The following is a 27,702-nucleotide window of genomic DNA, read 5'->3' as shown; positions in this document are numbered from 1 at the left end:
GGAGGGAGAGAGTGAAGGAGTTGATGGTTTTAATAAGTATGAATGACTTGACAGAGGACAAAGAGCATGTCAGAATGGATATCAGGAGGCTACTTAGACGGATAAAAGAGAATAGTGTGACAGGAAGGGTAGCAAGCATGTTGCCTAGGTATGACTGTGGTGAGATGAGGCAGAGAGCAAGGATTGTAAATGCCATGTTGGCTGAAATGTGTGAGGAGAGGGGTGTACAATTTGTTAATGTGTGGAATGAGTTTGAAGGACGAAGTGAACTCTATGGGAGTGATGGACTGCATTTGAGTGGTTATGGTGAGCTATTTGGAAAGACTATTGTTGGAAGGTAGAGAAGTGATTATAGAGAATGAATCAGATCAAGTGGGAAGTGATGTGTAAGAGAAAGAGAGAGATTGAAGAGGTGGCTATAAATGAGGAAATAAGTGGCATGAGTATGGAAAATGAGAGAATGGGTGTGCAAGATGAACGGGAAAATGGGGAGGCTCAGGGTGGATGCTCCAAGAGGATGTGAGAGCATGTGTAGACAGGAAAGGAATGGGATGACCTGGGATCAAGAGGAAACAGTTTAAATTGAAGAGGGTTCTAAAATGAATAAGCAGAAAGGGAAATGGCCCCAGTTGAGCATGGAGAGATCACATCAAATGAGTGTTATCAGTGGAACTAGCTATAGATCCAGGAATGAGCTGTTATGTTTATATACAAATGCTGGAATGTAAGAAACAAGGCAGATGAAATGATTGCACTAATTGAGTCTGTTCACCAAAAAATTGTTGGAATAAGTGAGACATGGTTAGAGGAGGATGACATCCTGACAGGAATAAAGATGGAAGGATATGATGTGTTTCGTGAGGATAGAAGGGGTAAAAAGGGAAGGGGAGTGCTATTGATGATACAGAAAGAGTTATATCCATACAAAGTAGAGATGTAAGAGGGAAAAAGTGCCAATGGTTTTGAGGCAGTATGGTGTGAGATAGAGGAGAATGCAATGAAATACTTGGTTGGATGTTGTTATAGACCAGGAAATGTGGATGGTAGTGACTATGAAATGTATAATCAAAATTAGCCAAGCAAATAAGAAAAGAGTGATCGTTATGGATGATTTTAATTATGGCAATATAGACTGGAATGAAGAGATAGCAACTGGAAGTAAAGAAAATGAGTTTCTTGAATTTTTGAGGGATAACTACCTCAGACAGTATGTAACAGAGGGCAAACGAGGATTGAGGGTCTTGGATTTAGTCATCTCATCACAGGATGTAATTATAAATGAGGTGTCCAATCAACCACCAATTGGTGAGAGTGACCATGAGGTCTTCACACTGCTGGCAACCACCCAGGTAATCAAAAATTGATTACCTGGGTGGTTGCCAGCAGTTTGAGGACCTCTGTAAGAAAAGGGTATATGTGGAACTACAAGGGGGGGGGGGTGAAGAGCTCAGGAGACAGCTTGCAGGTGTAACATGGAATGAGGAGTTAGCTGTAAAAAAAAGAGATCAATGCAGCTTGGGGAATTTTCAAAAACTATCTAGTAGATGCAATGTCTAAATGTATTCCAAGGGTAAGAAGGTTAAATAAGGTAGGTGTCAAATGGATGAAAAATGAAATTAAGCATGCGATACAGAGAAAAAGGGCATTATGGAGGCAGCATAAGAGTGGAAATAACCAATTCCATGAGGACTACAAAGACCAGGCAAGGTGGGTGACTTGGTTGGTGAGGGTAGCTAAAGAGAGGTATGAACAGCAGTTAGGTAATGAAGCCAAAAAGAATCCTAAGGAGTTATTTCGATATGTAGCCAGCAAAAGAAAGAATGCTTATGGAAGGATTACATTGATTGGAGAAAATGGTATAAAGACAGCTGTTGTGGAATGTGTGGTGGAGATACTTAATGAGCAGTTCATAAAGTTCTTTCAATCTTGTGAATGTGACTTCATGGAGAGATTGAGAGCAGTTGATGATGGGGAGTAGAGACTGACTGTAAGTGAGCAAGAGGTGTATAGGGAGTTCAGTAAACTAGATGTTAATAAGGCTGTGGGGCTTGATAATATATCACCATGTATTCTGAAGGAATGTGCCAGGAAGTTGACATCTGACTTGACATATTATTTTTAATATGAGTCTTACACTCGGTCAAGTTCCTAAGGAGTGGAAGGAGGGCAATCTTGTGTCACTCCATAAAGGAGGTGATAGAACTCAAGCATCAAGCTATAGGCCTATCTGTGTGTCAGGTGTTGTAGTTAAGTTATTATTTTTATTATTATTATTATTATTCAGGCCTCCATAGAGTCAAAAGACTCATCATGGGAAGTCCTTCCTAAGAACATAAAGTCTGCAAAGACTCATCGAGGGGAGTTCCCCCCCTAAGAAACACAAAGTCTATCATACCACTCCTTAAACTCATTGACCGTTCTCGCTCTCACCACTGCATCAGGCAATGCATTCCACGGTTCAACCGTCCTCCATGCAAAGAAACCACTCCTCACCCTCTTGCTCACAGTTTCCTTTCGTAACTTCCAGGTATGGCCTCTTGCCATCACTCCTTCCCACTGTTCAACCAAGCGAAAGAACTCCCCAGTGTCAACCCTGTAACCATCTCTCAACAGTTTAAAAGTCTCAATCATATCACCTCTCCTTCTTCTATCCACCAAACTCTGCAGTCCACATTCCCTCAGCCAATCCTCATAACCAAAATTGTACAGTCCTGAAACCATCTTTGTCATCCAGCTTTGTACCCTTTCCACATAACTCCTCCCATAGAGTATGCAGCATCCCATCGATGTTTCCCAAACCTCAAGACCTTACATTGTGCTGCATTAAACTGACATTCCCCATTCATTTGCCCATCTATCTACCTTATTCAAATCCTCTTGCAGGGCTATCACATCTGCACTATTACAATAATCCTTCCCAGCTTCGCATCATCCACAAACAACTGAATATCCCCTTGCAATCCACTGGTAATGTCATTGATATAAAGGTTAAACAATATAGGTCCTAGTACTGAGCCCTGTGGGACCCCACTTGTAACCCTCTGCCTCCTCGAAACAGCTCCACCATACACAACTCTCTGATACCTATCAGACAGCCAATCCTGAATCCAGTTGACCAATCTGACATCCAGACCCATGTGCTGCAACTTAAATATCAGCTTATCATGTGGCACCCTGTCAAATGCCTTTGCTAAGTCTAAGAAAATTGCAGTATATGCCTTTCCCTCATCTAATGTTCTTGAAACTTTATTATAAAAGGCTAGCATATTGATAAAACAAGAGCGCCCTTTCACAAATCCATGTTGACTCTCAGAGATAACATTACCCTCATCTGCCCAATGCTGTATTCAGTCCCTCACAACTTTCTGCATGATCTTAACAACTACTGATGACACACAGACTGGCCTATAATTAGACACTTCCAGTCTGTTACCAACCTTATGCAATGGCACCATCTTAACTTCCTTCCATTCCCTGTGCACCTTAGCTGAAGCCAGACTTTCATTGAAAAGCCAGGTTAAAGGCACTGTCAGTTCCCTAGCACATTCTCTCAAAACTCGTAGTGAAATACCATCCAGTCCCAAAGCTTTACTGACATTCAGAGTACTCAGTATCTCAAACACTCTCTCCTCCTGCACTTCTAAACCTCGAACCTGCTCTATCCCTCTAGCATTAAAACTGACTCCTCTAGGATGAAATACTCCAATAAAATGTTCATTGAACAATTCCACTATGTCCTCTGCATCAGTCACTATATGCCCATTTTTATTCCACAATATCATTCTTCCACAGTCATTTCTCCTCTTACTGGCCACATAGATAAAAAATTCCCTAAGATTTTCTTTGGATCTTATGGCCAATCTCCTCTCATATTCCAGTTTCGCTTTCCTCACCACACTAATCACTCTTCTGGCCTGTGTCTTATATTCTTCATGCATCTTCTTTTCACCTGTCTCCTTATATCTCTTCCATACTCTCTTTTACGCATGCAATTCCTGTTTAATATTGTTTGTCATCCACTTTACTCCAAATTGTGTCCTCTTCTTCATTCGTGGTATACAACTTACCACTGCTGCTAACAAATATTCTTTCACAATTTCCCACGCACCAATGATATCCCGGCCTTCCAATTCCTCCCTCGATGAAACTTCCCGAAGTTGACGTCTAAGACTATTATAATCACCTGCTTTATAATTCCACATAAGTTCCCATCTCTTTGATACTCCTGCATGTCTATTCATTTTCCAAGTCAAAACCATATGGTCACTCTCTCTCTCTCTCTCTCCAACTGGTGAGAAAGATGTCATCTCAGTTATTATCAACTCTTCTGATGCTATAACCAAATCCAAAACTCTTGAACCTCTTGTTTCCTCTGTTACATGTTGCCTAAGACATTTCTCCCTCAAGAATTCTAGAATTCCATTCCCCTGTTGCTACATGCATCTTCCTCTCTCCAATTTATACTACTGTAGTTAAAAAACAAAGTTGTTGGAGAAGCTTGTGAGAACTAGGATCCAGAATTAAGTTCACAACGATGGTATTATCTTTGATGGATAGCATGGATTTGCTAAAGGGAGGTCATGTTTGTTTTAGTAATCTACTTACTTATTACAATAAGGTGACTACTTCCATGGACAGAGAAGGATATACAGTAATATACTTAGATTTTGCAAAGGCGTTTGATAGAATACCACATGATAAGTTGATAGTCAAACTGGAGTGGATGGGGTTGGATATTAGATTGGTCCATTGGATTGGAGACTGGCTATCTGATAGGTATCAACAAGTTGTGTATGGGGGAGTAATATCCAGGAAAAGGAAAGTTACTAGTGGTGTGCTTCAGGGGTCTGTTTTAGGGCCATTGCTGTTTATCTTGTATATTAATGATATTGGTGAAGATTTGGATGGAGATATTCAGTTGTTTGCAGATAATGCAAAGTTGGGATGAACCATGAAGAGTAGAGAAGATGTTGTGGCCTTACAAGAAGACTTGAATAAATTGAGTGATTGAGCACGGGAATGGGGACACGAGTTCAATGTTGCAAAATGTAAGGTTTTAAAATTTGGAAAACAAAAATGGGATGCAGGATTTATGCTTGGTGAGGATATATTGTTGGAGGTGGAGGAAATAAAACATCTGGGGGTGATAGTGGATAAGGATCTGAAATTTAGGGGACACATAGCCAAAACTGTGAAGACAACACAAAGGCTCCTGGGAATAATGCAGAGGACACTGACTTGTAGAAGTAAGGAGATTCTTGTTCCATTGTATAAGGCTTTGATTAGGCCACACATGGACTATTGTGCCCATATTTGGTTACCTGGTTTTCAGCAGGATGGAGAGGGTCCAGAGGCGACTGTCTAAGGTAGTTTCTAACCTCTGGAATGTAGAGTATGAGGAAAGATTGAGAAGATGTAATTTGCAGAGTCTCATGGACAGGAGGAAGATGGGAGATATGATATAGCCCTACAAGTTAGTAAGGGGTTGTTATAGGATCAATGCTGGAGAAGTTCTACAGAAAATAGTGGGAGATTGGAGGAGAACCAGAGGTCATCCCTGGAAACTGTATAAAGAGGGTGTGATTAGAAGAGTGAGAGGCAGGTTTTTTCGTGCAGAGTTGTAAATGATTGGAATGCCTTGTCTGAGAGTGTGGTGTCTGCAAGGAGTTTGAGTGTGTTTAAGACATGGTATGATGAGCTGTGTGTGTGTGTGTGTGTGTGTGTGTGTGTGTGTGTGTGTGTGTGTGTGTGTGATAAAAGGTCCTCCCAGATGAGTCTTTGACTCCATGAGATCTTGGGTAATAATAATAATAATAATAATAAAATAGCCTCTTAAGGGAATGCCTAGTTTTTTGGATGCTGAAGAGGCTATTATGTGGTGTGTTTATGTCAGGAGAGACTGGTGGTAAACATTAGTCCAAGCTGAGAGATCTGATTCTGTCTGGTGATTTGTGTATTATTGAGGGTAATGGTAGGTTGAGCTAAGATCTCTTCTTTTCAAGAGAAGAGGTATGACAGTGTTTCAGTGGCAAGAAAAAACAACATGACAAGGTTGTCTTTGCCCCATTCAAGGAGAGCATGCAGATCAATGTTTAAGGCACTGGTTGCAGATGATTTTGTAGCCTGTGAGATGTCAGAGTGCTGCATGGTTTGTCAAATGAGTAGGATAAGTGGAAAGTCCTATTACCTGCAAAACGTGGACAGCATAGTGGTGAATGTGAGTAGGTCAGTAGGTCATTTATGAACAGGTAATAGGACAGAGCCTTTATGCACTCCAGCATTGATAGTGAAACTCAAAGAGAGAGCCATCTACCATGACTAGATGACCAGAGAGAAAGCAGGCAATCAAATTACAGAAAGTAGCAGGGAGACCAAAGGATGGCACTTTATTAAGCAGGCCATGATGCCACACATTGTTGAAAGCTTTGGAAATGTCAAGGGTGACAGCACAAGTTTCTCTGAACTTTTCCATGGCACGTGCCCAGTGGTAGGTGATATAAGCTACAAGGTTGGCTATGGATCTAGAATGGTGGAATTCATATTGGTGGTTGCTGATTAATTGGTGGGCCTGTAAGTAGTGGAGGAGTTGGCTACTGATGACTTTCTCCATTACCTTGTAGAAAACTGAGGTCACGGAAATTGGTCAATAGTTTGATTAGTAGACTTCTATCACCCTTTTTTGGAATAGAACGGATATGAAATTGCTTCCACACATTGGGATAAGTTCTCGATATGTATAATAGATTGTAGAGACAATGCAGGATGGGTGTTAGCTCTAGAGCACAACACTGAAGAACAATATAAGAAACGTCATCAGGACCAGAAGAATTTTTAGTGTCCAAGTTATTTAGTAGTTTTCTGATGACTTTTTTTGTCGTAAAACTACAGGGGACATGGTGCTTGGATTCCGGTTTGGGAGGTGGTTATTTCCCTTTGTCTTCTATGCAGGAGTTTGAGGAAAAGAGTAATGCCAAAAGTTCAGCTTTATCTTTTGGTGAAGTAACAGTGATGCCATCAGGATGAGAGAGAGAGAGAGAGAAGCACAGGAAAGCAGAAGCTGCATCCAATGGCTTTAGGCATGGCTTCCATTTAGACAGGAGGCAAGTTTTTTGCTGTTGGCCTTTATGAAACTGGATTTGGATCTGGTGATGACTGATATGCATATGTTGTGTGCTTTGGTATAGGTACAGTATGATGATGGAGTTCTCGATGTGCAAGACACATGCCATAAGCTAATTTTTTTTTCCATTGACTGCTTTGATATACTTTTTTTTTTTTTTTTTGAAACAGGGCTTGGAAAGCAGATAAGGATAATGGGCTGAATGAGGGATGAAGGGCTTCATGCCAGTGAGAGTAATTTTTGTGACACATTCACAACATATGTTAAGTTCAGATGAGCAGAAACAATAGTCAAACTTGGAAAGGAGGAGTAGAAATTCTGGAGGTCATTCCAACTGGTTCCTTTGAGAGTGGGGGTGTTCTATGAGAGAGGACACTTGTACAAGATTGTGGTTTGAGTTACAAAGAGGAGAGGTGACCTGTACTGTGTATCTGGAATAATTGGTCAAGAAGAGATCCACAGTGTTTTGAGAGTGAAGCAGGTTATAAGGAATTCAAGTAGGTAGATGTATGATTTGTATTAGGTCATTACTTATAGAAGACTTCTGCTTCACATCTAGTTTGGTCTGTGGTTTTGAAATAAGGGAGCCAGTTGGAATTTAGGACAATGAGCTCACCCAAGAAGATGACCTCACTATTTAGATAATTGAATTGCAAATGGTAGTTTCATAGAAAGGAATGTGTAGAGGTCTGCATGGTTATCTGTGATTGGAGACTGGTAAATGCAACAATGAATGTTACTTTAATGGGCAAGTAATCTGGAGTTAGAGAAAGTCAAAAGAAGGGGATTATAAATTAACCATTCTCTGGCAGGCTATGTCAGATTTCACAAAGGCAGAGGTGCCACTCTTGTAGTGAAAAGAATCGTGAAATGTGTAGTTTGGACATTGGAAGTGGACAGTAGTAGATGTAGCTGCAATCTGGGTTAATGTCTGGTCTGGAAGACTGCAAGTGATGGCGAATGTCATTTATGTTTGTGTTAATGCCATTGATGTTAGTAAAGTGAATGTGAAAGTGGATTTTTAGTGAAGAGGTTCTAGCTTGGTTTGTGTGTTGCATTGTTACTTTTTTTTATAGGATTTGTTTATGATGGAGATTCGATTTTGTTGCAATGTTATTGTCATTATTCATGGGAATCTTCGTAAGTTTATTTTTTCATATCCATAAGGATATGTGCTTTGCATTATGAGATACTAAGGCAAGTGATAAAGTCATTAGCCTCTATATATGAGTTGCCCAGTCCTGAAATTACTTCAGGCACAAACTTTGTTTGCTTATGCTTGGATAAAGGATTAAACCAAGAAAAGAATTTCTTGGCATCTTTAATTTATATTTCATAAGTTTAATCATGATTAGGATATAGTGAGGACATGCAGTGAGAGAAGACAGGCTCTTGAACATAATTTCCACACAGAGAAACCAGTCTCCATGCCATGACGTGGCCTCGACTGTACCCTCCACATACCACTACTCGGACTCCCTTTCCAGGCAGGATCTGACAGAGGGATTATGTGCCAGTTGACTGAAGCCTCCTGACTTATTAGTGACAGGTTTGAGCCCATGCACTAACTGGCAGCCAGCCTAACTGATACACCCTCAAAATGGAGGAGGTTACAGATCTCTAAGTATGTTTGTCATGGCCTTGAAGGGTATCACTCCCTGCATGGAGAAAGGGGGGGGGGGGAACAGAAATCAGAATTCCTGCTCTGGAGACAAAACATGGCATTTGCCACCTCAGATCTCCAATAAGCTGGGCAGTAATATTTCACCAGACAATGAAGAACATCTACTAGTATCTAGTTGGTATTTCTGTATAGCAAGAATGCTCACTGGTTTCTCAGAATCCCCTTCCCATGGTGTTTTTGTAGAAACAGCATGGGAAGGTGGGGTTCACTTGACAGAGAGAGGCTGTAAACAAGTAGCAAGGCTTATATGTTAGCAGTACATGACAGTTTATTTAACAGTATTAATTAACAACACAGAATATAAGAAAATAACTATTATTAATTTCACTTATTTGCTAATATTTCACTGGTATTATATATAGCATCTAAAGAGCAAGATTGGTCTACATACGAAATTGCTATCCTACTAACTCGCAAAAGAATTCAATTCAACGATTTCAATCGAAGGTGAGTTAGCCGATCTCATATAGAGGTAGCAGGGTTTTTTCTTCTGGAAACTCGGGTTTTTCATCCCACATACAGACAAATCGGCCCTTAAGAACACACGCAATTTACAGACAAAAAATACTAGTTGTGGTGGTGGTGGTGGTGGTGGTGGGCGGTAGATGCCGTTGATGGAGATGATTCATAGTAGAGGTCCGGTGTAGTGGTTGAGACAGTTGTAGGTGTCCTCCCGCGATGAGTCTTCGGACACCTTGGAGGTATCAGGAATAATAATAATAATAATAAAGTTTACAAATTACTGAAGAAAGTCACTTCCTCACCAAAAGAAACAGATAACGAACTTCAACCCTTTCATGTAAAAACACCCAGAATGTATGGAGCACCTAAAATTCACAAAAGATACACCCCTACACCCAATTGTGGATAGTATGAACAGCCTACATATGAACTTGTTAAACATATAGCTAAATTACTAGCCCTTCCCCACTTCACAGGTAATTCTTCCTCCTTTGTTAAAAATTCTGTTCACCTTAAAAGTATATTAAGAAACCATATCTTAAAAAATTCAGACAATGATTAGTTTCGATATTACTTCACTATTTACCACTGTATCATTAATTGAACTCCTGTATTTGAAAAAGTCACATTTCCCCCCCCCCCCCCCAGATACATTTGAATTATTTAAATTTATAGTACATGTAGGTTGCATGGAAAGGGAAAATATACAATCAACTAGATGGGACAGCATAGACTACCCACTTTTCTCTCCCTTTAGCCACTTTCTATGTAAAACACTTAGATGTTGCTATGAATACAGCTACTCTAAAACTAGTGGCTTGGCTGCACTATGTTGATGATGTTGCCACACGGTTCAGACACATTTTTAGTGCATTTAAGTAGCCAACACCCTAAAGTCAATTTCACAATCCAACAGGAAACTAATGACTGTCTGCCCTTCCTGATGGTTCATTATACTTTTCTTTTTGTAGGAAACCTATACATACAAGGAGATATTTGCACAATCACACCATCATCCAGTTCAAAAATATTATGGTATCCTCAAAACACTAACTCAGAGCTACCTGTTCAAATGAAATTCTCTTATTACTGACCTCACTTGCGTGACACTTTTTTAGCCAATGGCTGTAATCACAAAAGAATAGAAAAATACTAAATACTCCCTGGAGATCTCCTCCATTACCTAATAAACAAGACTACAGAAAAACCTGTTACCATCCCATACATTCAGGACACATTTGAAAAGATATCTTGAGTGCTTATGCTTAATAACCATATGTCAAATTGGCAACTTTCATCTGTTCACCTAAGGGAAAACTCTCTCCATCACATCCAGGAGTATATGAAGTGCCTTGTGACTTGGCTTGCTATGGATCAGCGGCACACCTGGGGGGGGGCTAAGGAGCCCTGGTGCCACCCCCCCCCCCAAAGAAAAAGGAAAAAAAAAAAAAACACTAGGAAATTTTACAAAAATCTTTTCCTAATTACAATTCATTTTTTAATTTATGGTCTGCACAGTTAGTCTAGTGGCTGTGCACTTTGCAACCGTATGCCTGGGGAAGGAGTGTGTCCTAGGTTTGATTCCCGTCGGTGACGTGAGGAGCTGAAGGATCTTCCTCAGCCATAGCCACATTAGCTGGTCTTGGGCGTGGACAGTAGGGTTTTTCCCCCAGTTTATCCTGAGATTTTTCATCCCACAAAGCAGGCAAACCGGTCTTGAGAACTCAACACTATGGACATAGGATACACCAGGGAGTAGGGCTGACCACCTTATTCTGTGAACAGTTTGAGATCTGATGATTAATGAACCCCTTGACACAGCAAGGTAAAAGAGGGAAAAGGAAGATGAGATGAGATTTTTTTATTCATGTTGTGTCGTGTCTTCCATTTCTATACTACTTATGAATTAGCGGTGACATAAGATGGGAATATCCTATAGCTCTTGGAAATCATGGCTGCTGTGGGCACAATGTGAATGAAGTAGTGCTCGGGCAGACTGAGCACTACATTGTTTGTCTGAGTCAGGCCAGAGGAGATAACAGGTATTATGTATTCGCAACCATTGCAGATGCTCAGTCATAGGTCATATGCAATGTATAGTGTATTCTCAAATCGTCTATTCAACTTCCCCCCCCAAAAAATTGATTAAATCCTGAGTGCACCACTACTATGGACAGACAAGAAGACAAATACATTCACCACTATTGTCATGGAAAGTCAGAACTAGCAGACCATGCATTGGAAACCTTTTCACACAGGATCGAATGGAAGAAAGCAGAACTGCTACACAGAAGTCATTATAAGTCAAAGAGATTGTTTTTGCAATCAGCAGTAGCTTTAAAAGATTCTCTAAACCTCAACAAGTATGGGTGTATCGATTTACCAAAAATATGGGAAACAGTCATTTTAAGATCAATTAATACTTTTTTTTTTCTCTCTCTCTTTATCCAACAGATGGCACCAATTAGGACTTTAGTTCCATGCATTGTCCATTCCAATTTTTTAAACTAGTCCCATCATTATACCAAACCGTTGCAATTTTGTATACCATGACAAATTGTGTTTGTGCTCTAAAGATGCTTGATATAATACCAGTGAAATATTAGCCAAGTGTGTATAGATCAGCGATTCTTTACATATTCATTTATGTAAAAAAAAAAAAAAAGATACAGTCCAATCATGTGTTGTGTTATGCATTATATATTGAAACATCAAATTACAAAAATAAAATACGAATAAAACAAACTCAGACACGTAAAATAATAATAATTAAAAAACAGTTTTATACAAAAGAAAAATCAGTGATTTACAATAGAGAAAATGATATGCAGACTGATGATTGGGCAGTGAACTAAAAATTACTCCAGTTTTAATAGTAATTTTGCATTGAACTGAAAAAAAAAAAAAAAATGGAACACATTGCATTTGATTTGATTAACATCAATTAATGACTGTTTTTTTTTCCAGAATGGGGTCATCAGCCCCACGCCCAATTCCCAACCTGGAGGACCAGGCCTCCGTATTTATGACCCCCAGAGACAGGGAGACCCAGCTATATCCCAAGGGACTGGATATCCAGTTTAGTCGTCTCATATGATATGCATGGGCTACAGTAGGGCTGTTATTATTCCCCGGTTGCCACACGGGGGATCAGCACCATCTAATGACATAAAAATGATTATCGGTGATTTCAATGCCAAGGTTAGACAGTAAGATATTTATAAAGGAACAATTGGTAAACACAGTCTGCATACACATTTCTCTCCATTATCATTAGATAATGGACAGAAACTAATAATTATTGCAATAAGTAAAAATATTGTTATAACCTCTACATACTCTCCTCATAAAGACATCCATAAATGGACATGGATATCCCCAGATGGCACAGTATTTAAGAAAATTGATCATGTGCTTATAGACACAAGATTAGCATCAAGTATTATTATTATTATTATTATTATTATTATTCAGGCCTCCAAGGAGTCAAAAGACTCATCGAGGGAGGTCCTTCCTAAGACATAAAGTCTGTCAAGACTCACTGAGGGGAGGTCCCCCCCTGAGAAACACAAAGTCTATCATACCACTCTTTAAACTCACTGACCGTTCTCGCTCCCACCACTCCATCAGGCAATGCATTCCACGGCTCAACCACCCTCCACACAAAGAAACCACTCCCTACCCTCTTGCTCACAGGTTCCTTTCGTAACTTCCAGGGATGGCCTCTTGTCATCACTCCTTCCCGCTGATCAACCAAGCGAAAGAACTCCCGTGTCAACCCTGTAACCACCTCTCAACAGTTTAAAAGTCTCAATCATATCACCTCTCCTTCTTCTATCCACCAAACTCTGCAGTCCACATTCTCTCAGCCGATCCTCATAACTATCCTTGTACAGTCCTGAAACCATCTTTGTCATCCGTCTTTGTATCCTTTCCACAGTTAATTTATCCCCTTCAAATCCTGGGGACCAAATCTGAGAACAATAGTCCAAGTGTGGTCTGATCAGAGACTTATACAATGGAATGATAACCCTCTTATCTCTGCAGGTCAGTGTCCTTCTCATAATAGCAGCAATCCTCTGTGTTACCTTCACCACCTTTGCAATATGTCCCCTAAACTTCAGATTTCTATCAATCATCAACCCCAGATCTCTTGTCTCCCCTACTTCCTCCAGTATAACTCCTCCCATAGAGTATGCAGCATCCCATCGATGTTTCCCAAACCTCAAGACCTTACATTTTGCTGCATTAAACTGACACCCCCATTCATTTGCCCATCTATCTAGCTTATTTAAATCCTCTTGCAGGGCTACCACATCTGCACTATTACTAATAATCCTTCCCAGCTTCGCATCATCTGCAAACAACTGAATATCCCCCTGCAATCCACTGGCTATGTCATTGATATAAAGGTTAAACAATATAGGTCCTAGTACTGAGCCCTGTGGGACCCCACTTGTAACCCTCTGCCTCCTGGAAACTGCTCCACCATACACAACTCTCTGATACCTATCAGACAGCCAATCCTGAATCCAGTTGACCAATCTGACATCCAGACCCATGTGCTGCAACTTAAATATCAGCTTATCATGTGGCACCCTGTCAAATGCCTTCGCCAAGTCTAAGAAAACTGCAGTATATGCCTTTCCCTCATCTAATGTTCTTGTAACTTTATTATAAAAGGCTAGCATATTGCTAAAACAAGAGCGTCCTTTCACAAATCCATGTTGATGCTCACAGATAACATTACCCTCATCTGCCCAATGCTGTACACGGTCCCTCACTACTTTCTCCAAGATCTTAACAACTACTGATGACACACAGACTGGCCTATAATTAGACACTTCCAGTCTGTTACCACCCTTATGCAATTATGGCCTGTGATATTCTGTAATATGATAGCCTATAATATTCAGGCTGAAATATAAGGCTTTAAATAAATATTATTATTTATGCCTTGTGTTTTTCCTGTTAGTTAACAGTAATCCCCAGAAATATACAAAATCCCTTCAAAGTTACTGAAAGCAGAAGAAAAAGAAACTAGAAGACAAAATATATGAATTGATTTTAACTATACAGAAGAAAGAGAAAATGCCAAAAGAATGAAGAAAGAGGCCTGATATGCTCGATACATAAGAATGATAAAATAGTCTGTGGAAATTATAGAAGTATTTCTCTGTTATGTACATCATACAAAATATTTATCTCTATTTTGAAGAACAAATTAAACCCATCTATGGAGAAGATAAACTGGCATCTAGCAAGGAGGCTTCAAGAGAGGCAAATCCACAATTGATCACAATTGGTCCCCAGGATTTGAAAGGGATAAATTAACTGTGGAGAGGGTGCAGAGGCAGATAACAAAGATGGTTTCAGGACTGTACAATGTTAATTATGAGGATCGGCTAAGGGAATGTGGACTTGCAGAGTTTGGTGGATAGAAGAAGGAGAGGTGATATGATCAAGACTTTTAAACTGTTGAGAGGCAACTACAGGGTGGACACTGGGAAGTTATTTTACTTGGTGTGGCAGCAGGAAGGAGCGATGACAAGGGACCATCCCTGGAAAGTACGAAAGGAAGCTGTGAACAGGAGGGTGAAGAGTGGTTTCTTTGCGTGGAGGATGGTGGAACCATGAAATGCATTGCTTGATAGAGTGGTGAGAGCAAGAACGGTCAGTGAATTCAAGGAGTGGTATGATAAACTCTGTGTTTCCTAGGAAGAACCTCCCGTGATGAGTCTCTTAACTCCATGGAGGCCTGAATAATAATAATAATAATAATATATAGTTAAACAATTAATAGTAAAGTTTTGGGAATGTGATAAAAATATTCATCAGATTTCTGTTTAATTCCAACATGTCTATGACAGCATCAACAGAGGAAAATTATATGAGATATGATACACTGGAATTGGTTTCAATATCCTTGAAATCAACAGTACTACAATTTTTCAAGACTCATTTATGAATGCAATGCATTTATCATTAAAAATACAATGAATATAACAAATAAAATTTTAGACTCTTGCTGAGTATAATAACAATAACTATAACAATAAACTGGATTATTCTGTTTAAAGTACAGTAAGCCCCTCCCCCCTGTATCCGAGGGGTTTGGTTCTATCATCTTCTGCGGATACCTGAAACCGCGGATAGTAGAGAACCCTATATATATATATGCTATGTTTTTTCCTATACATAAATACCTATGACAAAGTTTAATTTATAAATTACGCACAGTAAGAGATTAACAACAATAACTAATAATAAAACAACAATTATAAAAACATACTATAATCAAGTTATCTGAATGTGAATGGAATCTTAGCAACCTCGGTGTGTGTAGCTTTCTCCACCTTTGCAATGAGTTGCCCTGGTGTTGGACAATCTCTGCGATCAGCCGAACCGTCTATTACTAAAAGAAAGAGCCATACGGCTTCATTTCGGCAATGTAAAATTACATAAGCAAAGTCGATATTAGATCCAACATTATTTCAAAGCCGAATGTTTGAAGAGACTATGAAAGTTTCGTAAGTTGACTTTTCGTATGTTAATATCTTCAGACCGGGGTTGACTGCAGATATGGGGGTCCTACTGTATTCTACTAATAATATGCTGTAAATATTCTTAACTTAAAAAAAAAAAAAAGTTTAAGAGTATATTAAAAAAAGTCTACTTATTAATTTAGAACTTAAAGCTTACCAAATATACACTAAATCCAAGATTGCATAATTCTTGTTTCAAATCTAGGGCATGTTGGGAAGCTTCTGCTCTCACATAACTAATAAGAATTGGCTTTGCCACGAGATCTCCTTTTAAACGTTTGCGTTCTACATCACTTTTCTTCACAGAATCACTTCTACTATTGAATTGAAAATAATATACTCTTTAAAATGTATATTGCATAATTAGCATGTATTAGTATAAAAGCAATCATAGTATAAATTAGTATAAAAGCAATACTGGAATAAATCCTATCTGCTAATTAAAGTTTAAATGATATGATAATAAATATTATAAAAATGCCCTTAATTTTTTTTGTATATCCTGAGAAAAATTAAAATGGCATTACTTGATAATACTATTAAGTGAATAATAACTGATTACTTAATATTAAGCTGCTTGCTTTTATAACAAATTGGTCAATCTTTGCAGCTGGTTACATTGATGATGGGCTAGTAATTGGTAGCTCATCATCATCAAGAGATTTAGTGCGACTTGAGTGCTATCAAATGAAGCTGAAAAGTTAATTTTAACATTAAAATACATAGGTGAAACCAAGCATTAATCTATAAAATATAAATAGTATAAAATAGTTGAAAACATTTGCTAGAATCTTGGAATCAAAGACTCATAATGGGAGGCTTACACTACCCATTATTCACACAATACCTATCATGCCTTTGCTTGAACTCATTTGCTAACAGAGTACTCAACTGCCTATGGCAATCTATTCAACCCATTTACTACCCCCAAGCAAAAAATATCCAGTCCTCATGCACTTGCTAACAACACTACACAATTTCCAGGGATGATCCCTTATTCTGTCCTCCCTTCCTACCATGTATTGAAAAAAATTCTTCTCTTTCAATCCTGTAAATTACCATGAAATTACTCTTCTGCTGCACTCACTTCAGTTCTATTTAAAATAATAGAGAAGAGATTAACTACTTAACCATCTGGAACTGCAGTAGTTATCAATAACCCATATTGGTGGTCAGTGATAACCACCAATATGGGTTTTGCCACTCTCAATTGATATCAGATGTCCTTGACATCATCCATTTATGAACATGAACTATGAAAGATTTGAAATCCATATAACTGTTGTAGACATTTCTAAGGCATTTGATCAGATCTACAAAAGGCCTGCTTACCAAACAAGCATCACATGGGCGTAGCAGCATGTATTCCCACTACAAAAGGAAATGGCAGTTAGACCAACTAGACCCATTAAATGACCTTCACTGCCTCGTAAAATACCCCCTGGATTATTGGAGGCCTGAAGTAGCAAATACCACATTTGGACTCCAGAGCAGAAGTTTTGTTTTCTATTTCCCTCACCCCTCCCCTTCTCCATACAATGTGAGTGATACTCTTTGAGGGCATGCAAACATACTTAGAGATCGAAAACCCCCTCCTACATCAGTAAAAATGGCAGTGCCATAGGCCCAAACTTTTCGGTAATGAGTCAGGAGGCTTCCTGGTCATTTGGCACATAATCCCACTGCTACATACTCTGCCAGATTTCTACATACTCCCTGGAGTCAAAGTAGTTGCAAGAAGACTGATCATTCTCTGCGTATTATTATTATTATTATTATTAAACAAGACCTCATGGAGTCAAAGACTCATCTAGGAGGTCCTTTTATCTCACACACATCTCATCATACCGTGTCTTAAACACATTCAAACTCCTTGCAGACACCACACTCTCAGGCAAGGCATTCCAATCACTCACAACTCTGCATGAAAAAAATCTGCCTCTCACTCCCCTACTCACACCCTCTTTATACAGTTTCAAGGGATGACCTCTGGTTCTCCCCTGATCTCCCACTATTCTCTGTAGAACTTCTCCAACATTGATCCAATAACAACCCCTTACCAACTTGTGGGTCTCTATCATATCTCCCCTCTTCCTTCTCTCCACTAGACTCTGCAAATTACATCTTTTCAATCTTTCCTCATACTCAACATTCCAGAGATCAGAAACTACCTTAGTCAGTCGCCTTTGGACCCTTTCCAACATCTCTTCATCCTTCTGAAAACCAGGTGACCAAATCTGGACACAGTATAGATGTTATGTCCAAGAGTCCTCTTGCCACACCTTCCCACTCTATCCTTCCATCTAACCACAAATGAATTTATGACAAATTATACAAACAAACAACAACAGTTACAATGCAAAAATCAAATCCCAACAAAAAATGCAGACCAATCCCAATATACAAAGCATGCCAGAATTGTTCTAAAAAAATGTCACATCAACTTTATAAACATCTGCATTAACACCAATATAAATGCCAGATGTTTTACTCTTGACAGGAACCTGAACTGCAGTTACATCCATTGCCACCCACCTTCAGTGCTCAAATGACACGCTTCATAATTCCTTTTGCCACAAGGGTTGCAACCTATGCCTTTGTGCAAAATGACTTTGTTTGACAGAGAATGACTAATTTAGAATACTCTACTTTTGATGTACTTGTCTCAATGTTTCTTTGCCCCATTTAGTAACATTCATTTACTGAATTTAATGGTCTCCAAACTTCAATAACCATTTAGACCTTCTCACCTTCCTTTCCATGAAGTTCGACCATCTGCAATCCAGCTATCTAAATAGTGACATCTTCATAGGTGTTCTGTGTGAGAGAGAAGACTTTAACAAGGCTGTAGTCTGAGTTATCAACTACAAGAGATCAAGAGTATTGGGAGAATGAAGAAGGTTATTAGGAATTCAGGTAGGTAGACGCAAGATTTGTGGTCGTGGCTTGTAGAAGAGGCTTCTGTATCTTGCCCAGCTTGATTGGTGATGTTGGAAATGTGGACATTAAGATTGGCTCCTCTTTTCCAACATCACCAATCAAGCTGGGCAAGATACAGAAGCCTCTTCTGCAAGCAGTGACCACAAATCTTATGTCTACCTACCTGAATTCCTAATAACCTTCTTCATTCTCCCAATACTCTTGATCTCTTGTAGTCGATAACTCAGACTACAGTCTTGTTAAAGTCTTCTCTCTCACAGAACACCCTTCCTCCAACCACTCCATAACATTTTCTATTGTTTTTCCATGAAAGCACCTCTCTAACATTACTCTACACACACACCTACTGAGAAAGCTTAACAATGGACTACCACAGGGCTCAGTATTAGCACCAATCTTGTTCAACTTATATACATCTGATCTACCAACAACTAGATCAAAAAAAATTGCTTATGCTGATGACATAGCCCTCACCATCCAACACAAGAGCATTGAAGTAACTGAAGATATTCTCACAAATGACCTTAGAACCATTGGGGAATACTTTCATAAATGGAGATAACACCAAACCTCAATAAGACCGAGGTTAGCTCTTTTCACCTAAACACCAAATTGGCAAATAGGAAACTTCAGGCCAGATTTAACAACACAATGCTGCAGCACCAAGATTTCCCTAAATATCTGGATGTTACCCTGGATAGAACACTATCTTTCAAAAGACATCTGGAGAATCTCTCTTTAAAGGTCAGAACCTGTAATAACATCATACAAAAACTATGTGATTCTACATGGATTCTTCTGCTATTACACTGTGATAATCCACGTTGGCCTTAGTCTACTCTGCAGCAGAATATTGTTCACCAGTATGGCTAAACAGTCCATATATCAAGAAAATCGACACGCAAATAAATGCAGCGATGAGGACAATAACAGGTTGTGTCAAATCCACTCCCCTCTACTGGCTTCCAACTTTGAGCAATATTGCACCACTGAACCTGCGCAGACAAAATGCTATAGTAAAAGAATACAAAAAAATAAACAGCAATCCCCTGTTGCCAATACATGAAGACCTCCCATATATAAATATATGAATCACCTTAAATCCCAACGGCCTCCACTAACACTGGCTGAAGAAATGTTAATTCGAAATGGCCAGAAACTTGGAAAGAAAAATCACCAGACTTAAACAAGTATATCCTTCCTAACCAAAATTCGAAAGGGATTGAACTTCCACATCATCTATGGAAAAGCCTAAATAGGATACGCACAGGACATGGTATCTGTGCAGACAGCTTACACAAGTGGGGAAGATCACCTACATCCCAATGCGACTGTGGGGCCATAACCAAACCATCTGGCACATTGTGGAGGACTGCAACATAAGAGCCTACCTTGGTGACCTGAGAGACTTTTTTGAGGCAGATCCTTCAGCTCTTGATTGGCTATCTGAACTAGACTTAAAATTTTAGATTTTTTTTTTAACCAGATATTTGTATATGTGCATTACTTGTATCATTTTTATTGTCTGCACAAATATGTATTTATATATTCTGATGTCATGTGTCTTTATTATGCCATATGCTAAATAAATAAATACTCTACACACCCTGAATCCTTGAATTCCATACATCATACTCCTCACAGTTCCATTCATTCTTCTCTTACTGACATTCCTAGCTCTTTCTTCTTTTACACTCTCCCCTTTTTCTCACATATTCTCTCCTCTCTTTCCATCTCTCCCCCCCCCCATTCTCTGGCCATCTTCTTTCCCTTGTTCTCTAATTATGTTACCTTTACTAATATCTAATCTTCTCTACTTGCACCCAGTAGCGCACTCAGGGTTTAATCTTGAGGGACCTCGAGTTGAGTAGATAATTTGAGAATACACACTATGCATCACATATGACCTATGACTGAGCATCTGCAATGATCGCTAATTCATAAGTAGTATAGAAATAGAAGACACGATATAACATAAATTTAAAAAAAAAAAAAAGAATTTTAATTAAGAAAAAATTTTTGGAAAATTTTCTAGTGTTTTTTTCTGCTTTCAACTTACATTCACTAACACAATCAAGGTCATGTGTCAAACATCTCCTTCTACCGCGTGCTCTAAGGTCAAATCCATCAACATCTTTTTCCTATTCTACTCGTGCTCAAGCATGCTACTCATATCTATATGTTGCACTCACTCATTTCCAATTCACTGCTTCTATTACCAAAACCAGAGACAGCATCACTCAAATTATTTAGTGCTTCCCAATGCATGTATTTCATACACACATGTATTTTCCCATTTGACAGCTGACACATTTTTAATTTATGCTTATACATGCTGTGCACGCCACGTTACAAAATCCTCCACTGTATATATAATGCAGTATTTAAACCATGGCGCACTGGGAAACCACATGCTAGTATCAGAGCTTTTGAATCCACCATAATGGATATAATGAACAAAACTAAATGTAAGATATATTAAACAAAACACTTGTCCAATACAGCTATATAAATCACACAAAAAATCAAATTCAATCAATCTGACTTAAACTAGATATCAAATAGATATCTAGTTTAAGTCAGATATCTATTTGATATCTAGATATCAAATAGATATCTGACTTAATAATATATGTGTAATAGATATCACAAAAAGAAACATCTCCTCATAATACTAAAACTTTTATTTTGTGCCTCACATACACAATTATCATTCTCTTTTTTGCCATGTGATGAAAGAACTTTCAGGATTTGCTTTGGCAAGCTCAGATATTTTTCACTTATGATTTCATCTTCTTTACTGCCTTTTTTTTGGCTGTGCTTTATACTGCTCATTAACTTGATCATATTTTGCTTTACAATCCTTATACAACATCACCCCATCCCCTCAAACTCCTGTTTAATGACATTACACATCCATTTAAACTCCTGATTTATCCTCCTAACTTTAATTGTATGTACTCCAATATTGTTTCGTTTAAATATCCCTTAACCACCATTATTATAACACCCTCCATGGAGTTAGCAGATTCATCAATAAAAGTTCATTCAAATGACAACATATTTATCACATTGAACCTTAAAATCCTTAACACTCCCAACATTTACACATGTTCTGGTAATGTTGAAAGTTTTTAAAGTTTTTTCACTTCTCTAATCCAGAGTATTTTATTTACAAGGTGTAGCACCTTTTGGCTGCTTGTATATGGAAATATGACTTCTGCATTACTTCAACCTTGGTATCACTTCAGGGTCTGGTTCCCACTGATGAGACCTCAATAAAGGTTGAAACTGATCTGGGTACTGACCCTTCCCATAATGCATAGCATTATACATGTCTGAAAGGATGTGTGCTTTGCATTATGGGATACTAAGGCAAGTGATGTGAAGTCAGTCACTGGCCTCTATATACAAGTTGCCCAGTCCTGAAGATACTTCAGGTGCAAACTTTGCTTACACTTGGATAAAGGATTAAACCATGTTCTAGTAATACGAGAGTGGTCTGAAAAGTTCTCAGCCTAACAATGAAAAAACGAATTTATAATATCCAAATTATTTTTATTTTTCAACATAATCTCCCTTAAGACTAATACATTTATTCCAGTGATGCTTCAGCAGCATTCTCCCATCCCTATAGTGGTTCTCAGTAAGATCTGCAACATACCCTTATACAACTGCAATCACCTCTGGATTCGAAGAAAAACTCTGACCAATGCAGAAAAGTCTTAGTTTTGGGAAGAGAGAGACGTCAGAGGGAGCCAAATCTGGGAATAGGGTGGATGTTCCAAGAGTTCATAAGTGCAGAAAGTTTTTTTAACTTGGATATATTATGTATTCAAGATACCAAGTAATTTTATATAAACTTAGTTTTTAATCCTATTTCCCAAGTGAGCAAACAGACAAGTAAGTCAAGTTTGCGCCTGCACGTAGTGCAAGTCTAGACAACTCATGGTAGTGCCACTCTAGGCAACTCGTTGTAAAGGTGGATTAAGAACTGATCACTTTCCTTAGTATTTTTCCCTTAATGTAAAGCACATCCCCTTGCAGAGATGTATGATGCTATGCATTAAAAGGCAATGGCCACTACCCACACCGGTTTCGACCTTTATTGAGGTCTCGTCAGTGGGAGCCAGACCTGACAATGCTAAGGTTGAAGTAATGCAGAGCTTATGAATTTTACCTAAACAAGTTGCCACAAGGTGCTTGAGTGGCACTGCCATAAGTTGCACTACGTGCAGGCACAAACTTGACTCACTTGGGAAACAGGATTAAAAACCAAGTTTATATAAAATTACTTGGTATCTTTGAATACATAATATACCAAAGTTAAAAAACTTTCTATATCTTTCTCTCATCCTGAGATTTTATTTAATAAGGTCAAAGCACCTTGTGTCAACTTGTTTAGGTAAAATTAATAAGCTCTGCATTACTTCAACCTTAGCATTGTCAGTTCTGGCTCTCGAGACGTCAATAAAAGTCGAAACTGGTATGGGTAGTGACCATTGCCATTACATAAAGGAAAAATACTAAGGAAAGTGATCAGATCTTAATCCACCTTTACCACAAGTTGCACTACCATGAGTTTCCTAGACTTGCACTATGTGCAGGTGCAAACTTGACTGACTTGTCTGTTCGCTCACTTGGGAAACAGGATTAAAAACCAAGTTTATATAAAATTACTTGGTATCTTGAATACATAAATTCATAAGTGCAGATCTCTTAATTTTCCCATTCCCAAAACACTTGATTTTTTGCCAAAAAAGATGATTTTTTTCTTCTGCGAACTGGATCTTTTCTCATGAATTTTTTCGTCTAGTGTGGTTAAAAGACTGGATAATATTCCCCACTTATTGTTTTACCCTTTCAAAGATAATTAATAAACAAAATGCCTTTAGCATCCCAAAACACCAATGCCACGACCTGTCCTGCTGATGGAACTGACTTTGTCTTCTTTGGTGCTGAACAACCAGCTTCTGTCCACTGTTTTGACTACTGTTTGGATTCGGGTGTGTAATGGCGAATCCAAGTCTCATCCATAGTAATAAATCGATGCACAAAATCAGTTTTATTCTTGTTAAAATGCTCCAAGCACTGTTCAGAGATTTTCATGCGAGTGCGTTTCTGATCTGCTGTGAGCAAGTACGGCACCCATCTTGAGCAAAGCTTTTTCATATGCAATTCTTCATGCAAAATATATCCTACACATTCTTTTGAAATGCTTATAATCTCAGCAATTTCATGCACTTGATCAATGAATTCTAGTGTTGTTTATTATTTTAACGGTATAATAGAACACAGAAACTAAGTAAATAATTAATTTATTAACTTGATGCTGATATTTCGCTGGTATTATAACCAGCATCTTCAGAGCACAAAAACACTGTTTGTCACATTACGCGAGACTAAAACAACATGGTGTACATTAACAAAATTGTAGCAGCAACACAAAGACTAGAGTCCTGATTTTGGCGCCCTCTATCTGAAAAAAAAAAAAAAAAAAAAAAAAAAAAAAAAAAAAAAAAGGGCGCCAAAATCAGGACTCTAGTCTTTGTGTTGCTGCTACAATTTTGTTAATGTACACCATGTTGTTTTAGTCTCGCGTATTGTGACAAACAGTGTTTTTGTGCCCTGAAGATGCTGGTTATAATACCAGCGAAATATCAGCATCAAGTTAATAAATTAATTATTTACTTAGTTTCTGTGTTCTATTATACCGTTAAAATAATAAACAACATGTTCGACGAACACATAAGTCTGTCCACACGAATTCTAGTGTTGTTACACTTTTTGGACGTCCTTCACATGGATTATCTTCAAGGCTGGTACAGCCATGTTTAAACTCAGCAGCCCATTTCTTAATTGTCGAAAATGAAGGAGAAGAGTGCCCATAAACTTTCAAGAACTTCAAATGAATTTCTTTTGGCATTAAATCTTCTTTTACAAAGAATTTTATAACCACACAATACTCAATTTTATCCATTTCAAGGGATACAGACAACACTTTGCTTCAGACAGCTGTATAAAACAAACTACTTGATCGAATGACTTGCAATTTCACATGGATGCTTATGACAGATGTACTAACTTAGAAAAAAAAACCTTGCCGATAGTGTTGCCATCTATGTTCGAGGCCGACAACTTTTCAGACCACTCTCGTATGTTCCATTCACTCACAATTCTCCATGTAAAAAAATCTACTCCTCACATCTTTCTTTGCCACACTCTTACACAACTTCCAGGGATAGCCTCTAGTTCATCCTCTCCACTTTCTATTCTTTTAATGATCCTCTCTGAATTAATATGATAAAATTCCCTCACTAACTTAAATGTCTCTATCATATCACCTCTCTTCCTCCTATTCACTAAACTCTATAATTTACATTAATTCCTTTAACCTCTCTTCACATCTAACATTCCAGAGTCCTGATATTATCTGAGTCACTCATCTCTAGACTTTCTCCAATGTTTCTACATCATGATGGAAATATAGGGTGACGAAATCTGAGCACAATAGTGGTCAGATTTTGTCTGGATCTGACCAAGGCTTTATGCAACAACACAATAACCTCCTTATCTCTATATGTCAGTGTACTCTTTACCATATTGGCAATACAGTGTTCAGTCCTTGCGATGCTTGCAATATGCCCTCTAAGCTTCAGTCAACTGTTGCTTATAACCCTCAGATCTTGAATCTCATCCACTTCCTACAGTTCAATCAATATATTATATAATGATTGAACTGCTGTATATATAGTATACAGCCTTATATCTTTGCACTCTGAAATGCAACACATTGTGCTCATGAATATTAAAACTACAACTGCACTCATTTGTCCAAGCTAAAAGTCTATTCAAATCTTCCTGAAAGAAATTAACAACAGTGCATTCCTTATAATTCTTCCCAACTCTGCATTATCAGCAAACAACTGAAGATCTCCAGTCAGTCCACATGAAATATAATTAACAAATAAGTTAAACAGCAAGGGCTAAAGAACAGAACCCTGGGACATACCACTAATTCCCTCCTTTTTTAAGACACACTGCTCCATTATATACAACTTTCTGGTATCATTCAGAAAGCCAATCTCCGATCCATCTAATTAATATACTATCCATACACATCCTCTGCAGCTTGTACCAACCTATCATGAGGTAATTTAATCTATCAAAATCTTTTGTTAAAAAGTCCAAGAATATCAAAGTATATATTGTAAACGATTGGCATGCCTTGCCTGAGAGTGTGGTGTCTGCAGGGAGTTTGAATGTGTTTAAGGCACAGTATGATGAGCTGTGTGTGTGATAAAAGGACCTCCCAGATGAGTCTGACTCCATGAGGTCTTGGGTAATAATAAAAATAATATGAATCTCTCTTATCTAACAAGCTTGTTACCTTATCATAAAATGCAAGTAAATTGCTAAAAGAAGAAGACCTACCCTTTACAAATCCATCAACCTAATCCTGTATTTTATTCCTAAATAACCTCTCAAACACCTATAAACAGTAGATCAATCTCTAAGAGGGCAGTATAAGCATAAAATAAAACACTGATATTGCAAGAAAGAAGGATGAAGAGTAAGAGTGTGGCTGAAAGGAAGGAAGTTCGGAACAGAATCCAGAGAAACAGAGCATTTGGGACTGAAATAGCCTCAAATGCTCTGTTTCTCAGGTGAATAGGAAGATATATAGTCAGTTACTGCTACACTCCTAGAGTTCAAAGGATGACTAAGATGGTATGCATAACTCAGTGATCACAAAGTAAATAATTATTGTGAAGATTTCCAATATGAGGCTATAGAACAGAAGGAAGAATTATCATGATAGGATGACTTTATGCAACTACTGATGGCTCCATCATATGCTGTTTTAAATACTAAAATGAGAGGCTCTTACATTATATGAAGGAGATTATATGAGGAGAAATGATTGTTAAAGCATGACATTATTAGACAAAAATGGAGGTAGAGTGATTGATACAGAAGACATAATGGAATTGCTTAATGCTTAGTTTTATTGGGTATTTCATCCTGGAAAAAACAAGTTTTATTACTAGACAGATGAGGGCTCAAGGTTTGGAAGTGTAAGAGAAGAGTGTACAAATACTAAGTTCTCTGAATGTCAATAAGGTAGTAGGATTGCATGGAATTTTATTTGTTTTTAGAGAGTGTGCTGAGAAACTGACATCTCCATTGACTTGGCTTTTCAATTAGAGTCTTGGCTATGGAAGAAGTGCCCAAGGAATGAAAGGAGGGTAAGAGAGTTTCATTGCATAAGGGTGGTGGTGGTGGAATGGAACTGTACTATTGACCAGTTTGTATTTCTTCTATAGTTATTAAGATTTTGGAGAAATTAGTGAGAGATCATGTACAGTATTAGGTAGATAAAGGTAATGTTATTTGTGAGCATCAGCATGGATTTGTTAAGGGGTGCTCTTGTTTTAATAATCAAATTGCCTTTTATAATAAAGTAAAAAGAGCAGTTGATGAGGGAAAGGCATATACTGCCTTTTTTTTTTAAGTTACAAAAGGCATTTGACAAGATGTCACATGACAAGCTGATATTTATGTTACACCATATGGTTTGAATATCAGTAAGTGAATTGGATTGGAGATTGGCTGTCTGATATGTATTAGAAAGTTGTGTACAAAGGAGCAGTATCAAGGAAGCAGATGGTTACAAGTGTGGTCCATTGCAAGAAGATATTCAGTTGTTTGCAGATAATATGAAGCTGGTAGGGGATATTAGTAATAGTGTCAGTGTGGTAGCTCTTCAGGAGGATTTGAATAAGCTAGATAGATGGGTAAATGAACAGAGGTCTCAGTTTAATGCAACTAAATTTGGGTCTTGAAGTTTGTGATCTATTAATGGGAAGCTGCAACTCTGTTGGAGAAACTGTACTAGAGCAAGTGGAAGACACAAGGGACCTCAGGGTGATGATTGATAGAAACTTGAA

The 27,702-nt window shown here is 38.2% G+C and overlaps 1 protein-coding gene across 1 annotated transcript in view; it reads right to left on the bottom strand.

Moving 5' to 3' along the window:
- The window catches only part of LOC150106331 (uncharacterized), a 404,058-nt gene that overhangs the window by 231,863 nt on the left and 144,493 nt on the right, over positions 1-27,702 (bottom strand). Inside the window, exon 5 of the mRNA XM_090393084.1 lies at positions 15,969-16,128. Coding sequence (XP_090249210.1) covers positions 15,969-16,128 — 160 coding nt within the window. The remainder of the gene's footprint in view (positions 1-15,968; positions 16,129-27,702) is intronic.

This window comes from Typopeltis vanoorti, chromosome 5, assembly GCF_054136105.1.
Source record: "Typopeltis vanoorti isolate ZY-2024b chromosome 5, IOZ_Tvanoo_1.0, whole genome shotgun sequence".
Classification (NCBI taxonomy): domain Eukaryota; kingdom Metazoa; phylum Arthropoda; class Arachnida; order Uropygi; family Thelyphonidae; genus Typopeltis; species Typopeltis vanoorti.
This window is presented reverse-complemented; position numbering and strand designations above follow the sequence as displayed.